At 37.0% G+C, this 18,768-nt stretch overlaps 1 protein-coding gene across 1 annotated transcript in view; it reads right to left on the bottom strand.

Annotated features, from left to right (window-relative positions):
* clmna (calmin a) overlaps window positions 1-18,313 on the bottom strand; it is a 32,559-nt gene extending 14,246 nt beyond the window's left edge. Inside the window, exons 1-2 of the mRNA XM_048190734.1 lie at window positions 17,889-18,313; window positions 718-779 (exon numbers count right to left, since the gene is read on the bottom strand). Of these exons, the coding sequence (XP_048046691.1) occupies window positions 718-779; window positions 17,889-17,973 (147 nt within the window). The 5' untranslated portion in view covers window positions 17,974-18,313. The remainder of the gene's footprint in view (window positions 1-717; window positions 780-17,888) is intronic.
* Between the last annotated feature and the right edge of the window lie 455 nt (window positions 18,314-18,768).

Genomic DNA, 18,768 nt, shown 5'->3' with positions numbered 1-18,768 from the left:
AGCAGGCTTAAACGAGTCGCCCTACTGTTGTGTTCAATGACTAATGCCTCATGCAAATATGCGTGTGTGTGTTTTGTGTCCGTCTCGCCATTTCTGGTAGGAAAAATAAGAGAGTGAAAGTGGGAGAAGGGAGCATCAGAGAGAGAGAGAAAAAAAAAAAATCAAAACATGCAAAAAATTAAAATAAGTCATAATTTAGTAAGTAAAAATAAATAAAAGAAGTTAAAAGTTAATCCTACATTAACATGAATATATTATATAGGTTTCACAGGTGTTTTAAGTTTTGTATGTATATATGAGAAAGATCAAACCTGTCTCCATTTTTTTGTGACATAACTGAGTAAGTAAATTAATTTTTAAATAAAATGTGAGCAAAATGCAGCTTCTTGACCGTCATTGGCACATGTGGGGGAAAATAGTACAATAGTAAAATTATACCACTACCTCCCCAAAACATTTCCTCAGTCCTGATATTCTTCCTACAATTTAGGTTCATGTTTCCATCTCATGCATAATTAATGCTAAGAAATTAAAATTTCAATTTCCTTCATTAATAATTCAGCAGGGAGAAGGAGATATACATTTCCTGTTTGTAGTAGGCTACATGTTACCACCACAAAGACACCTCGATGTGTGCGCAAGGAGGATAATCTGAACATCTGAAGTCTATAAACTCCATCTACTGGGTTCATAGGATCCAAATAAATTCCTACTGACCTTCTCTAGATGTAGATTCATCCATCTGGTGAATGTCCTTTTCTGCACCACCTCCCTCTCAACTGGAAGAGAAACAAAAACAACAGTGTCACGTCAGCAGAGGTAAATGATGCACGGAGATGAAACGGCAACGGCAAGAAGTTGCTTCATCTAAAACAGCAGCTCCATGTTATTAATCACATGTAGCCTGAAGCAATGGCTCACTTGTGAGCAAGCCATGGCAACAAAGGCAAACAGCACAGAATCATTATGGTCAATGTGGAATGACCAGTGCCTATAAATGGCAAACCTTCACTGAGCTGTTTTATTTAATGAGAAGTCAATGGCAACTTTGCTTGTCTTTGCATTATTATGCTAAGAATGCACATACACTTGTAGAAACATCATTAAAACCCAAATGTTTTACACTTTGCTGTGTAGTGCTGACATGAAGAATAGACATTAAAAGGCAATGAGCAACGCAAAGTAAAAAACTACCATCATTCTGCTCTTGAGCAACGCACTTTACGTAAGGCTGCCGTCTCTAGCAAGTATACCATAAATTTCTTTGCAAATCAGTGCAATCAGGGTGTTTTCCTATGCAGTTTCACACACTGATTATATGTAATATGCTCAAAACATCATGAAAATGCCTCAAATGGTTTTTCTTTTTGTGATAAAGACCATAAACTGTTTATGCAAAATTCAGAATGACACACCTACATCTTTGCCTTTCACCCCAATTACATTTTGCATGTAAACTGCTTTTATTCAGGGTATCTGCAGGTTTTTAAAATCAAATTTGAGGGTTTTTAAGACCTGGCTTTTTAAGGCCTTTTAAAGGGAGGTGGTAGGGTTAGATCAAACAAAAATTAAAATTCTGTCATCATTTACTCACCCTCATGTCATTCCAAACCTATAAGACTTTAGTTAATCTTCAAAACACAAACGAAGATATTTTAATGAAATCTGAGAGTTTACTGTCCCTCTTTTGAGTCTATGCAATTACCACTTTGACGCTTCATAAAGTTCATGAAGAGATCATAAAACTAATCCATATGAATTGAGCAGTTTAGTCCAAATTTTCTGAAGAGACTCGATCGCTTTATATGTAATTTAGGCTTTTATTCACACATTCATAAATACACAAATCTGTTACGGTAAACGGAAGTTTAAGCTTACTTGCTTGACATGCGAGAACCAATGAGGTTCATTCTCATGTTACGCAGCACGTTTGAGCTTCGCAAGAACCAATGAGGTTCATTCTTGTGTGTTACTCAGCACATTTGAGTTTCCACAAGAACCAATGAGGTTAATTCTTGTGTGTTACACAGCACATTTGAGCTTCGAAAGAATCAATGAGGTTCATTCTTGTGTGTTACACAGCACGTTTGAGCTTCCACAAGAACCAATTAGATTCATTCTTGTATGTTACACAGCACATTTGAGCATCCACAAGAACCAATGAGGTTCATTCTTGTGTGTTACGCAGCACATTTGAGTTTCCACAAGAACCAATGAGGTTAATTCTTGTGTGTTACGCAGCACATTTGACCTTCCAAAAGAACCAATTAGGTTCATTCTTGTATGTTACACAGCACATTTGAGCTTCGAAAGAATCAATGAGGTTCATTCTTGTGTGTTACACAGCACGTTTGAGCTTCCACAAGAACCAATTAGATTCATTCTTGTATGTTACACAGCACATTTGAGCTTCACAAGAACCAATGAGGTTCATTCTTGTGTTTTACGCAGCACATTTGAGTTTCCACAAGAACCAATGAGGTTAATTCTTGTGTGTTACACAGCACATTTGACCTTCCAAAAGAACCAATTAGGTTCATTCTTGTATGTTACACAGCACATTTGAGCTTCGAAAGAATCAATGAGGTTCATTCTCATGTTATGCAGCACGTTTGAGCTTCACAAGAACCAATGAGGTTCATTCTTGTGTGTCACGCAGCACGTTTGAGCTTCGAAAGAATCAATGAGGTTCATTCTCATGTTACGCAGCACGTTTGAACTTCACAAGAACCAATGAGGTTCATTCTTGTGTGTCACGCAGCACGTTTGAGCTTCACAAGAAAAAAATGAGGTTCATTTTTGTGCGTTACGCAGCACGTTTGAGCTTCGCAAGAACCAATGAGATTCATTCTCATGTTACGCAGCACGTTTGAGCTTCCGCAAGAACCAATGAGGTTCATTCTCATGTTATGCAGCACGTTTGAGCTTCGCAAGAACCAATGAGGTTCATTCTTGTGTGTTATGCAGCACGTTTGAGCTTCCGCAAGAACCAATTAGGTTCATTCTTGCGTGTTACGCAGCACGTTTGACCTTCCACAAGAACCAATGAGGTTCATTCTTGTGTGTTACGCAGCACATTTGACCTTCCACAAGAACCAATGAGGTTCATTCTTGTGTGTTATGCAGCACATTAGAGCTTCGCAATATCCAATGAGGTTCATTCTTGTGTGTTACGCAGCACGTTTGAGCTTCCGCAAGAACCAATTAGGTTCATTCTTGCGTGTTACGCAGCACATTTGACCTTCCACAAGAACCAATGAGGTTCATTCTTGTGTGTTACGCAGCACATTTGACCTTCCACAAGAGCCAGTGAGGTTCATTCTCGTGTGTTACTCAGCACATTTGAGCTTCCGCAAGAACCAATTAGGTTCATTCTTGCGTGTTACGCAGCACATTTGACCTTCCACAAGAACCAATGAGGTTCATTCTTGTGTGTTACGCAGCACATTTGAGCTTCCGCATTAGAATTAGTTCTGTAACTGATGCTTTATCTGTATTTTATCCTTATGTTGCCACAGAGAATGGTGGGGAATGTAGTTTGTCACACAAGCCACATAAACCAGCTGAGTAGCATTTTCTGTCAAGCTTTATCATTATTCTTCATCAACAGTACAAAAACATGTAAAAAATAAATCACATCTGACCTACAGTATGACTAATAACAATCTGCTTCTACTGTGAAAAAGGTAGATATGGTACTAAGTGGTGACTCTATTGCTTAATGTTTGGGAGGAAAGGTTAGATGTTTCTTTGGACCTTGTGTACACGCTTTGAAATACAAGACATCTGGCCTAGAGAGATGGTGGCGGTTGGGGAGACTCCCATGAGACTGTGCCTGATTACATGATCCGTTAGGCAGAGCGTCTACACAGTCTACCTCATGATGAATGGTTTCTTCTCAAGTTTTCTTTTCCTCTGCCGGCGGCTCATTTGGATTTTATAGGTGTACAGTACACACATGGGAAGATCCTGATGGGGATATCTCTGGAGGCATGGCTTTCCTCATTCATATTTAGTGCCACAACATAAAGAGGCTCCATTTGCTGGAATCAATAACTGTGGTCCAAATGTCGTGATGGAATAATGACCCAACAGTCTAACAGGAAGTCTAGGCATGTCGCCACATACACAGAACTCAACAGCACAATAGTCCACATTCAGAGAGTGGCCAAGTTAAAACCATTTTTGTGACAACACATTTAATAAGACCATAAATGCTTCACAGTGAAGTGCTTTATAATAAAAATTATTTTGCCAGATAATTCATCATTCAGAATACAAGGCCAATGTTTGGGTAATGTGACCGCTCTTAAATGTCTCCTTGAATTCAGTTAGTGATAAATTACGTCAACTAAAACACTTTATTTTACATGTTTATCTACGTTTTCCATGTGACTTTTTTCATTAAAAAAGTTTAATGAAACAACACAGTGCTTCCTGGCTTCCAAGAACTAGTCGTTTCTGGTCGGCACTAATAAACAGTTAATCCTTGCAAAGGATTCTGGTTACTATTGGCTGATCTTGCATTACCAAGCCCAGTATGACATGCTGGGGGTTGGTAAAGTTTCGATCAACTATACAGCGATTAAGCTGTTTTGTCAAGCTCAAAGATAAATGGAGTCAGTTCACACTATAATGGCTGATATTTAAATCCTGTACTACTTTGAAAAAATAAAACACTCATGCTACAAATGAATATAAGCATGATAATATTATAATGTACAGAATGAAAAAATTCGAAATTAACTAAATATTACATTAAACAGTGCTATTAAATTAACCTAAAGTGAGAGTTTGATAATGGCAAAATTAATCTAAAGGTAAAAATAGAAGAAAAATGCACATATACACAATACTGACACAGAAAATAACATAAAAAACTCTAGTATCAGCCAAAACATGATATGATACCAATATACCTTAGTTTTCCCATCTAGCAGGTTCTGAACAACAATATTAGAAGTTGATACATGTTTGTGTACTATATAAAATCATAAAATATATGAAACAAGATAATAACTTTAATCTTTAGTGAAGCAATATCAATTTTACAGTACTACAAAAGCAATCCCTTTGTAGAAATCACAAAGAACATTAACACGCCAGCCTCCATTTCTTTTTTTCCTGCCAAAGGAGCTATAAAGCATTTCAGGCCAGGGGCCCCAGCCAAGAACACAGTCATCTCCATCTTTCTACACAGACCATGTCTGTTTAATGAGGGGGCCGTCTTCCAGCTCCAAAGAGCCAGCGCTCGAACACAAAAGGCCACTGCCTGGCTGTGCAGGACAGCTTTGAGCTCTCAAGTGTGACAGACGGGCCTGAACTCTGTTTGTCTGAAGGTTCAACATGAGCAGAGCTGGAACCCTTCATGAGAATGTCTTTGTTAGGACTGTTACTTCGTTTTGCTGTGGTCAGCAGTTCTGTTTGTGTTTCTGTTCACCAAATTTCATACAACCCGAATTCTGGAAATGTTGGGACGTTTTTTTTAAATTCAAATAAAATGAAAACTAAAAGACTTTCAAATCACATGAGCCATTATTTTATTCACAATAGTACATAGATAACATAACAAATGTTTAAACAGAGAAATTTTACACTTTTATCCACTAAATGAGCTCATTTCAAATTTGATGCCTGCTACAGGTCTCAAAAAAGTTGGCACGGGGGAAACAAATGGCTGAAAAAGCAAGAAATTTTAAAAAGATTCAGCTGGGAGAACATCTAGTAACTAATTAAGTTAATTGATATCAGGTCTGTAACATGATTAGCTAAAAAGGGATGTCTTAGAGAGGCAGAGTCTCTCAGAAGTAAAGATGGCCAGAGCTGTGAAAGAGTGCGTAAAAAGATTGGGGAATACTAAAACAATGGTCCTCAACATCAAATTGCAAAGGCTTTGCAAATCTCATCATCTACAGTGCATAACGTCATCAAAAGATTCAGAGAAACTGGAGAAATCTCTGTGCATAAGGGACAAGGCCGAAGACCTTTATTGGATGCCCGTGGTCTTTGGGCCCTCAGACGACACTGCATCACTCATCAGCATGATTGTGTCAATGACATTACTAAATGGGCCCAGGAATACTTCCAGAAACCACTGTCGGTAAACACAATCCGCCGTGCCATCTGCAGATGCCAACTAAAGCTCCATCATGCAAAAAGGAAGCCATATGTGAACATGGTCCAGAAGCGTCCTGTCGGCCAAGGCTCATTTAAAATGTTTCAAAGTGGAAAAGTGTTCTATGGTCAGACGAGTCCAAATTTGACATTCTTGTTGGAAATCACGGACACCGTGTCTTCAGGGCTAAAGAGGAAGGAGACCTTCCAGTGTGTGTTATCAGCATTCAGTTCAAAAGCCAGCATCTCTGATGGTATGCATAAGTGCATACGGTATGGGCAGCCTGCATGTTTTGGAAGGTACTATGAATGCTGAAAGGTATATAAAGGTTTTAGAGCAACATATGCTCCCCTCCAGATGCCGTCTATTTCAGGAAAGGCCTTGTGTATTTCAGCAGGACAATGTAAAACCACATACTGCAGCTATTACAACAGCATGGTTTCATCATAGAAGAGTCCAGGTGCTGAATTGGCCTGCCTGCAGTCCAGATCTTTCACCTATACAGAAAAATATGTCAAAGAAGACCACAACTCTTCAGCAGCTGGAAGCCTATATCAGGCAAGAATGGGACCAAATTTCAACACCAAAACTCCAGAAACTCATAACCTCGATGCCCAGATGTCTTCACACTGTTTTGAAAAGAAGAAGAGATGCTACATCACTGTAAACATGCCCCCGTCCCAACTATTTTGAGACCTGTAGCAGGCATCAAATTTGAAATGAGCTCATTTTGTGCATCAAATTGTAAAATTTCTGTTTAAACATTTGTTATCTATGTTCTATTGTGAATAAAATATTGACTTATGTGATTGAAAATCTTTTAGTTTTCATTTTATTCAAATTTCAAAAAAAAAAAAACGTCCCAACATTTCCGGAATTTGGGTTGTAAATACTGCATATAAACTGAATAATCTGAAGATTTTTTCATTGATTAGTTGAATTTTCTATTTTTTCCATTATGGTAATGACTACTAATATTTCCTTAATTGTCATGAAAATAATGTCACAATGCAAAAACAATGAATGGTCTTAAAAATATCTTCATTTTCTTTGTGCAAAAATAATTCTATGTTTCCTGTAGTTTTTGGTGAGAATTACGCACCAAATATTTTTTTGAAAGGTTTTCTTATGTGCGAAAGGTAGAGATTCACACATAAAAAATCATGAAAAAAAATAAATAAATAAATCAAGCATTTACAGCACTTACACCTGTAAATATGTTTTATGTTTATGGTTGGTGATTAGGTGGTTTTGAAGTTATCATTCTTAAAAGAAAAGAAAAAAAAAAAGGAAAATAAAAATATAAAAATATAAGCATCTGTGTTGCATATAAGATTAAGATCCATTTAAGGGTAATTCATTTATAACTTAACCTTGATGTTTAACAACAAATTGTTATTTTCAACAAAATGACTGTGCTTTCCTCCTCTGTGGGTGTGCTATTATTTGATTAAATGTGGATTTTTTATAGAAATGGATTTTCAACACTTCAAAGTGTCATCACTGATGGATGTTCTCTGTGCGAAGACTCAGCTAATTAATAATAAAATCGTTAATGAATAAAAGTGACTAATCAATAATGAAGCAGTCGTTTTCATTATTGTATTTTATAAAAGTTTAGGGGTTGCAGCCCTCATTAATGTTATTGTATAATATCAAGTGCTGAATGAATTTATAACATGAAGGCTTTAGAAATATTCTTATGCTTTTTTCATATGCTATAAGTATTAGCTGATTTGCAAAAATGTTGCCTAACAAAGCAAACTCTGCTCTATTTTCAGTTCCCAGGCTCCACATATAACTTCTTATTACATAACACTGACACATTTTCATTTTGTCCAACGTCTACATTGCGAGGTCCACAGAAGTTCACTTCAGAGTGGCTTTATGCTATGATGACTGTACATGCTCTTTAAAATAATAGTTTATAGTAAATCAATCAAGAAACAACAAAGCTAAAAACTAAATTCCTTCCGATATGTGTATGCGTCAATGAAAGCATGCATTCATGTTCTATCAAACAGAATGACATAATTCTTCTGGTGAAATGCAAATCCTGTGAAAGAACCTTCTCTCTGATATATAAGTATCTCTTAAAATGCTTAGATTTGCCAAATATTATCGAATTCAGAATCAAATGCAAACAATTCAGAACCAACAGAATCACTTAAGTCACAGTTACCAGATTCATTATTGTTCAGGAATCTTTACTTTCAGTCACCTGATAAACACACAGAGACTCTGAATCATGTGACTCTTATTTGCTTAACATGCAAAGAATGGGTTTGCCAAGTGAGATATCATCCAGCAGGAAACCAACCGTTCTTATCATCAGGCGACATTGTGAATTTCAAACAGGAGAGTTTTCCATTTATGGTGGGAGAGGGGCATAAAATACAAACCACTAGTTGATTATGTAGTCATCTCATGAAAAGGGCTTCCAAAAGCACAACATAAAAGTTTGATTTATGGTGCAACCAAGGAGGTCTATAAACTCTGTTACCCTTCCCATTCATCTCAATGGAAGTTGATCGGCTGGTGCAGGATCAGAATTTGAAATCTGTTCTATAAATAGTTGTTGAAGAGCCATAGTGGAATAACCGGCATATGTTGGGTAACACTGAAGCACTGTGAGAAAAACAATCCAAACAGCATGCTTTCAAATACTATCAGCAATGTAGGTAGAATTTGCCTGAATTCGCTTATTTGGGTAGGTTACCAAATTAAAGGTGAGCTAATGGCATATTTAAAATTAAAAATGCCAATCGCGATTTTCATTTTTGCAAAAACATAAAATGTAAATGCACTGGCTGGATCAGTATTGTCCCTATATTGGCTCCTTTGTAATATTTCAAATTGTACCAAATGTAATGGCACTGTGATTTGGTGGTCGTGAACTTATGTGCCTGCATTTTGCTGTCCATTCTTTCTAGTGCACATTTCTAAAACACTATACTACACAAAAGGTCTAGTGAAATGTATTTGGGGGTTTCCACACACAAGTTAAATGGTCAAAAACTCTACTGTATTCATTTAAAAGATGGCACACAGGATAATGTCACCAAGTCATGCTTCAGTTTTTCTAAAACTCTGAAAGCAGCCATTGTGAGCATGTCAATGTTTTCCCTGGTCTAAATAAATACATTTACACATGCTGATTAAACAGGTTTTACTCCAGAATTCTCATTGCCGGAATGCATTCAAGTGTTTTATTTTTTAAGGTCTGTAATAAGGTCTAGGCCTTATAAACCGACATAATTGAAGGAAAAAGATTGAGAAAAGGGTTTTTTTGCATTACGGTAATGACTAACTAATATGTCATGAAAATGATGTCACAATGCCACAAACCTCTTTATGGTCCTGAAAATAGGCTTTATTTTCTTTGTACAAAAATATTTTTGTATTTCTTCCTTTAGATTTTGGGGCGAAATTTGTTTTTGAACAGTTTTGTGATATTCAGCCATAAAAATATTTCCAAAGCTAAAGAAAATGAAGCGTTTATACTCTCAGCAGCACTTATACTCCCGGATAAAAGAGGTGAACACTAAAGTGTTTACATGCTTAAAAAGGGATTAAATGTCACAATTATATTTGTTTAGAGGCTTAAGGACTTCACAATGTGAACAGCACTTTTCAAACATCAAACGAATCATACGCATGTCCCCAGAGTGGGAATGTGGTAACTAGTCAGGCTGTGCGATGTCAAGAGAAAAGAGCTCACTTCCGATCACAGATGCGCAGAATGCATAAAGAGATGAAAAGAAAGAAATGATGTGGGTGGGTGAATGAAGAACAGTACAAAAAATATTACTTATAAATACATATTTTAGGGGTGTACTAGAATAGGTTGTCATGCTTGATTGTTCAAAAAATGCATTATTTTTCACATTTTACATGATTGCAGCTCTTCTCTTCCCAGTCTGTCTCAAACACCCCGTTTAGCTCCTGTTCTGATGAAGCCCTTCCTTCCGAAATGCAAAATGTGCTCTGATTGGTTAGCTGGCCCAGTGTGTTGTGATTGCCGAACCGCTTAGAGCGTGTTCTGGAAATGTCACGTCCATTACCATAAACACAAGTTTCATCTGATCAGGTGTAAAAATTAACAATGGCATCAATTTTGCCATACCAATTTGAGCCCAATTCAAACCATGAGAATAGGGGCTTTCACATCGGAGGAACCTTTTCATAGTTCTTAGAACTATTGGCTGAAGTACCCAGATTTTGCCATGTTCGCACCACAAGAACTAGGAACGATTTTAGTTCTAGGAAGTCCTTTTGGGGCTCCTACTTCCTACTTCAGAGTAGGGTCTAAACCAGCACTATAGGAACTATCAGTGACGTGAGTGTACGTTAATTGGTCAAACGCATGTCAAACACCAGAAAGCTGTGTAAACATATTTACTTCACAAACATGGAAAATAGCGATAACAGCATTTACCCGTCTGCACTCTACAGGGTTGTGAAAGTTGTCATGGGAGATTTTGTCTCTTAGCCCCACTTTTTGCTCTTTCAGTCGCGTAAATTATGCGTTTACATTCCATCTCCGTTATCACGAAACCCACGACACACAACAAACACAGCTCCGATCACGGCATCCTCCATTCACCGGTTTTGTAACTGCCGTTCTTAAAAGACGCCGCTGTCGGCCGATTCAGAGTTCCTATTCCCAGTGTGAATGCAACTAGGAACATGGCCCGGGGGAGAAATTAGTTCCTGGGGAACTATCCTGGTGGCTAGTTCCTAGAACCGAGTTCCTAGAACTATTTGGTGTGAAAGCCCCTGTTTACGAACAAGAGGATAATACAGAACTTTTGCAAGAAGTGCGCTGTAGTCCCAATGAGCAGTTTGTTGTAGTTCTTGAAAAGTGTTCCCTTAAAGAAAATATTTCTCTTTGGAGTGGACTTTGAGCTTTGTAATCTTGCAGATATTTTTTGTTCCCAAACAGCAACATTACACACTAACTAAAGTTAAAGAAGTGAAAAAGCATAATAGGACCACTTTAATGGAACATATGTATACAATCAAAAAACGTTGTATTATCTCAGTTTTGTAACCCTGGAGCATTTAGCTCTGAATATCAGCAGAAGTAGTGTTTTTGTTGGACAATGGCTATTATCTGTCAGCCGAAAGAGTTTAATTAATCCCTTCACAAAAGCTAAACTCTACTTGACACCAAGAGACTCTTATGCAAGAGCAATTAGAGCTTGTTTCTCTCCCCAAGCAAGTTGCAGTCAACAATGTAAAACTGACAATTTTGCAAAACTGCCATGGAAAAAAACCCTCTTGACTCCTGACGGTTTGTGTATCACGAGAACAAAACCATAGCGTTAGAGACAAAGGATGGATGTGTTGTTATGGCGCACAATGCAACTCATTTAAGTCCAAGTCATTACACCATTTGCTTTTAAATCAGACTTTTATCATCTTTCTATCAAGATGACTGGCTAATCAGGAAAGCTAGGTTTTAGACAATGAGACTATTTATAAAACTGACAGAAAAACACTGATACTATTCATCACCACTGGCCTGTGCCAGCCGTCAGAAACACCTGCAACTAATAAAACAGCTTTCTTGATGTTCTCATTACCTAAAACAGAAAAACTAGTTCAGCAACCATCACCAAAGTCACAAGGGTCATTTTTTCCCCACTTCTTTTTTTCTTTTGTCCATACAATGTAAGTCAATTGGCAATGTTTTAGAAAAGTTAAAAGCCAAAGTTTTGTACCATGACTCAAGAAAATCAGACGTGAACAATATAGTGATGATTTCATTGGCAACAATCACTAATAAAATGTACGCTGTCTCCATGATATAATCAATATGAAAATCTATATTGCATATACAAATTTACTATAAACATCCCATAAGCAAAGCTTCATCAGATTCACCAGTAACTGGCCTGGAAACTATAAGCTTACATAATTTCTCAGCTGCAGAGGTTTCTAGCACTCAGCTGCATCCTCCTTACATGCAGCCTATGTCAGGCGAGTCGCTCATGCGTGCTGGAGAAAGTGCCGGCTAAATATAGATAATGGTACACCTACAGTACGGCTCTCCTCCACCGATGATGTGGCTCTAGATGTTCCAGAGCCAAACAGAATCCCTCAAATCTAAAATAGAAGATCAAGGGAAATGCCAGCAACATTCCAAGGTTTCCAAGTTCCTTTCTGCACTATAACAACAACTTTTATCTTCAGACTCTTCAGGTAATTCCAAAAACATATAGAACTATGCTTGATGATAAACAACAGGAAAAGAACGTTTCAAAAAGTACATTACATTTTAGTGAATGGTACATTGTATTGTATGGATTCCCATCAGCAAATATATATGAATGCACATAAACTGACTGCATAGGGTTATTAATCATTTTCAGTAACATTGTGTAGGTCTTGAAGGGATAGTTCATCCAAAAATTAAATTCTTCATTACTCAGATTAAAGGGGTCATGAACTGCGTTGTTTTATGTTTTATGTTTTATGTTTCCTGTGGTGCACTCAGTATGCTTTTTACATCAAAATTTGTTATAATTAAGAAATAAAAGGCATTTTTCCTACCCTGATTTTAACCCTCTTATTTGACCGCACTTAGGGCTTTAATGGGAGTGTCTGCTATGAGACTTCAGTGTAAACACCCACTGCTGTGATTGGCTAACATCTTTGCCTATGAAATAGCTAAGTATTACTGTGGAACTCTCAAAAACTTTTCATTTTTACTATTACAGTTCTCAAGGTTTACTAATCGTGAAAAGTGTTCATAGCATTACATTTATATATATGGACATTATATTTAGATCAAGAAAGGTTGCAGTGATGAGCATGTAGCTGATCACAGACATGTTGCTGAACACATGAATTTAGGGATCTCATCATTGCAACTCAATTTCTGCACACTAACGAATGCTTTCATCATCACTAACAGTGCAAACACAATGTAACTAAGAGATTTGTTGAATAAAATGGGAGTTTTGCAAGTCCAGAACTCGATCACTGATAAACTTACGCTGCTTGATTGACAGCTCTAACGATTGTAAAGGGAGCGTTCTTTGATTGGTTTCTATATATAATTTAATCATGGTTTAAATAACAGATTAATTTCATCCTACTAAGAGAAACAATGTGAAGTTGACCGTTTGGTCACTGGTTTGATTTACTGACAAACAGACAAAGAACATCTGACTGTACATGAATCATTACATATCAGATCAGGCATTAGAATTAACACAGTTACTTACATGTTGTTGCATTACTGAGTCCATATCATAGGAGTCTGTTTGCAAAGCCTGCGCTGAAATGCGATTGATTCACCAAAGAATCCACAGTGAAATGTACCGAATACAAATAAATAATGCTCAACTGAGACATTCACATTGTTGAAAATAAATAACCATATTCCTAGCATTAGGATCCTTTGAAAGGTGCTATTTTTAGTCCTGTATCGCTCTTCTCTCCTCGTCATCTCACTAACACGCCAGTGGGCGGGGCTAGCACCGACTGCGGTGGCGGATTTAGGTGCATTCTGGGACCAGTCGTTCCCTGGGCCTGGTGTCAATAAAAGCTTTTATTAGACTAACAAGGAAGTTTTCAGTTCTGAAACTTACAGGATATTCGTATAATACAATGACCTCTTATATATATCGAAGACTCAAGGAAAAGTTAATTTCTCAATTCATGACCCATTTAATGTTTTTCCAAACCTGTATGACTTTTTCTTCTGTGGAACACAAAAAGGAGATAATTTGAAGAATGTTACAAATATTGGACCCCAAAGACTTTCACTGTTTGGACAAAAGTATTGTGATATTTCTTTTTCAACATCTTTTCTTATCGGTTCCAGAAGAAAGTAAGTCATAAAAGTTTGGAAGAGTATAATGAGGGTGAGTAAATGATGATCCCTTTAACCAAACAACATGCCACAGGACAGGAATGAACTATTTAGATTTCATCATTTCATCATGTTCCCTGCATAAACAGGGAACAGAAGGGAAGACTTTAAAGTGAGGCTAAATTTGTGCTGAGTGGATATCAGAGTTGCTTCAGTTGCCTGAGGAAAATTACAGATAAAAACAGGAGAATAACGGAAAAGACAGGGAGATACTATCCTGATTTCAAGTTGTTTCTGCAAACTCAGTCTTCTACCCTACAGTCAACTCTTTTTGAAAAGCCTTCTAATGTAGACCAGCACTTCCTAAAAAAAAGTGCCTAAAAAGTATGCAAGTGTGCATGTGAAACAAGGGAGGGAGGGGTACTTGAGCAATTTCTCATTCAACACTTCATATGAAAATCTGTCCTGCTTGACAACTCATCCAAACAGAGTCCAGTATAGTCGCACTGATCTCTACTTTATTGCACTTTTTCTACCCTAGTGCACACTGGCTCTGTTTCAGCACTTCAGAACGCTTCAGCAGATGTCGGACTCTTAGACTGCTATCATCAGTGGTGCTCTGCATGCTTCGTGGCAAGTGGTTTTGTTTTATCACCGTTTTAGAAGATTCGTAAACCTTTATGATAAAAAGCACTTACAGATCAAGTTCGAAACCTGAATACAAACAGATGCTTTCCTTGTAGCACATCAGTCTTCCTGCTTTATTAAGTCTGAATAAGGGGGGAAACGCACACAAAAGTCTGAAATATTCAAGCATTATTTCTGGGAGGAATGCAGCGATATGGAATTTCTGGGCCAATAATGATAACCAATGATCAACAGTTTGTTGTGGCCAATATGACAACAATTACAGTGTGGTTAAAAATATTGATTCTTATTTATTATAAGAAAAACTGCCTTGTGTGTAATTTAAATGTTTACTCAGCATTAGTTAAGTGTATATATTTATCTGATGAACTCTTAATTTGCAAAATATGCTCACAAAAAAAATTTAAATAATTAAATTAAATTAAAAAATAATCGTCAAAATAATTGACTGATTACTCGATTGGCAAAATAATCATTAGTGACAGCCGAATAGTTAAAATTTCAAAATGCAACCGCATTGTTGTACACATGCATTTTTAATAAAGATATGGATTTTGCCTCCTTTTCAAAACAAACCTGCAGCAGTAGACATGCACTGAGATGAGTCTGCATCCCATTTATCTGCTCTCAAGGGCCTGCAGACTATTGCACTGAAATTCCAGTGGTCCAATGCAGAGGGCATTGCTCTTTCAATGAAGACAAAATGTTATGTAATCTACTTCCAGCATCTGTTTTTTGCTACGTTTCATTTATATTCTCCAGTAATTTCTCTGCCACTAAGCCCTATACAAGCCACATTACATCCTAAATCCCTATTGCAATGAACAGCACTAGGGCACAGGAGCAGCCCAGAGGCCTTATATTCAATCTGAAAGTTTTCAGAGAGCTACTTTAAAGGCCCTAATGTTCATTCTCTCCCTTCTTGACATGTATTTAGTCATTCATAGTCATGAAACCTGCAATACTAAAACACATATAACAGCCTGGAATGCCATCGGCCAACACTGAGCAGCGATTAACGGTGCACATTAAAGTAATTGATGGCAAAGCCGAGAACATCCACAATCAGTGATGTGTAAAACTCCTGCTCATTAAATCAATTCTTTCCAGGGCAATGATTTATTCTTGTTTATGCGTCAAATAAGTAGGACCTGATGCTGCTTTGCAGGTGAAGAGTCACATGCAGATTATATTCAGATAACTGTTGCTTCCCTTCTCTAGAAAGTTGTCTTTGAAATTAAAAAGGCCGAAATTCATTCACAGCCTTTTTCAATGACCCGATGGTTCTGTTCTATAAATTCAACAGGTTTAGTAATTCAGTCTGGATAATTTGGTTGTCTGAACTTCTCAGATTTATAGGGGTCTTCTATCAGCCGCCAAGTTACTAATCATACAAAGTACTGAATAATAAGAACAACTATGGCAAGCCACTGTAACATTTATTCCTTAAAACTAAATACTTGTTACTTACATTATTTTAAGTACTTATTTAATAATAGAAATTATCCAGTAGTGACTAGAATATTTTTCAATTTTACAAGTACATATTACTTCTAACATCTCACTAGTATTTTATGTTTGTGGGTGAGTACATATTTTCAAATTTGACAATTTGGTGAGTTGCCTGAACAAGATGTAATCTGTCTTATTTCAAAGTCAGTTAATAACAAACATGTAAAGATTACATCAAAAATACAACATCAACATACAATAGAACATTCTAAAAATAATAATAATTATCCTCCTTTTCCTCCCAAAAGCAAATTCAATAACCATAATATTATACAGTGTAATAACATTCCACTGTAAATAATTTCTTCATAAAATTTAATAGTGTTTCTTTTTTGTTAATAATAAGCATTAAACAAGTCTATTTGGTAAAAAAAAAAAAAAAAAAAGTTACATTTTGCAACTTTTAAGCCCAAAGTATACTTTTTCTAGTGTTTGCGTAATGTGTAGCCTTTCAAAGCATATGCCATTTGATAGTGTGCACGAATGCAGGTGGTCGACACATGCATTCTAGAAAGTTTGTCCACTTTGTCCATTGTCTGCACTATTTTTCTCCAGAATCCAGTATTTTGTTGTTGTTTCGTCTCTTTAGTTTCTTTTTCTAGTGTGAAACTACGATCCAGGTTAGTGTTGTCACCTTGTGGAACAACTGATTTGTGCAAAACAAATTCAATGCGCATGTGTGACCTGCACGTACAAAGTTACAAACGGGCGTGCGTACAGTACGCACTATACTGGTGACGAAATTTGTATCATGCATAAAAAGTATACTTTGGGCTTTAGAAGACTTCGGTAAAGTTGGTTTTATATTCGCACATTCGGACATCCGTATTCAATAGCCTTGTTAATCACACTACATTGGACATTCAGTGGACATTCACAAGTAAATATGCCTTTAAAACAATACTTGCCTATTTTAATCGACTGTGAAAAATGTTGTAAGTTGACAATCGTTGGTTGTCAATATCATGTCGCTGCTTAAAATTCGCAAACATTCATTTATTGCACATTTATTGGAAAGTCTGAATTTATCAGAAGTCCGAATGTGCGAATATAAAACCAACTTTACCGAAGTCTTTAGAAGGCCAAGGAAATCTAAGAAACCGTACACAACTACTAAGCTGTCTTAATTCCAAGTCAAACAGGTTTCAGCAAATTTAAATATTGACACATCATCTCAATACTTAGGCCTATGGCAAGATGCTCAAAAAAAAAAAAAAAAAAAAAAATCGAAATCATTGGCAATGGCCTCTGTTGATAGTGTCACTGGAAATCACCGGCTATCATTGAAAATGAATGATGTCTGGTTTATGTCTCTCCAAATCGCTGACAATGTAAAGCAGCCCCTTAACAGCTAAAGTACAGTGCTAATTGAAGTACCCGCTAAATATATCTAAACTAAACTTGTATAGGAAAAGAATTAGATAAGCGAGATAAACTCACTATTTCAAAATTCAGTGACAATTACTGAATTGTTAGTAGTGAGACTGAAAAATGTAATAGTCACTACTGAATTAATTATTAGCTAGGCTAATACTTAGAAAGCAGGTACGAATAACATAAAATAGGTACAGTAGGCTACGTTTTAAGGAATGCATGTTAAAATGGCTTGCCATAATGGAACACTAAAGCGCAACGCTGTAATATCTCGCCGGTATATTGTTACATGTAAATGTATCTATCTTCTTCAAAGCGAATGGTGAATGGAGAGACTGGATCAACTCCAGTTACTTCTATACCAATGTTCGTGATCATACTCTTCTACCCATCCCATGCCTCCAGCACTCTTACCTTGCAGATTCTGCACTCGGATGTCGCTGATCTGCCCGATCAATTCCTCCCGTTCAAACCAATCATCCCATTCGTGTCCCGCCATCTGGATCAAACAGCGAGTCGCTCGTTTTATGAAGCTCTCGTCCCGTGATTTCGGTAGATTTCTTTCTTAAAAAGTGATCTGTGTGGCGGGTGGCCAGGCGGTGGCCATGAGTGGAGTTTGTGGGGGTTTCAGGGGTCTATATCCGAGGAGATGTTGGTTTTCGGCTCCCGCATTGCTCCAGTAAAGTTACTTTAATTCCTCGTGACGCACAGGAAAGCCTCTCCAGCGCAGCTTGGAGGATGAAAATGAGAGGGAAATGTGCAAGGAAAAACCACCTGGTTAATGTTTGCAGGATTCTCTCTCTGTGCACGCCCACACTACCTCTGATACTCTGAGGACGGGGCTGTCTCTCTCTCTCTCTCTCTCATGTTTGATTCATGAACGAATCATTGTATTGAACTGATTCATTTTCAGTCGAACCGATTGGCGAAGCGAGGGCAAAACTGAGGTGCAAACTATGGTTTGTATCAATAGCCTATTTGAGATATAGGCTTGGTTTCACAGACAGGGTTTAAATTAAGCCAGGATTATGTTTTAGTTCATTTAGGACATTTAAGTAGCTTTTATAAACATGCCATAGAAAAAAAAAAACAAACATGTAGCCTAATTAATTCTCATAATATGACTTAAGATTTATGATATTGAGAAATTGTCTCATAAAAATGACTCTAGATCTAATAATGATGTTTGATTGTCTTATAATATTTAAACCTTTTAATGTATTTCCAACTTTTATTTTATTTTTATTAAGGAATCAATTCAACAGATTGCAAGACGGTTGACAATAAACAAGAA

The sequence above is a fragment of the Megalobrama amblycephala genome, linkage group LG5 (assembly GCF_018812025.1).
Source record: "Megalobrama amblycephala isolate DHTTF-2021 linkage group LG5, ASM1881202v1, whole genome shotgun sequence".
NCBI lineage: Eukaryota > Metazoa > Chordata > Actinopteri > Cypriniformes > Xenocyprididae > Megalobrama > Megalobrama amblycephala.
This window is presented reverse-complemented; position numbering and strand designations above follow the sequence as displayed.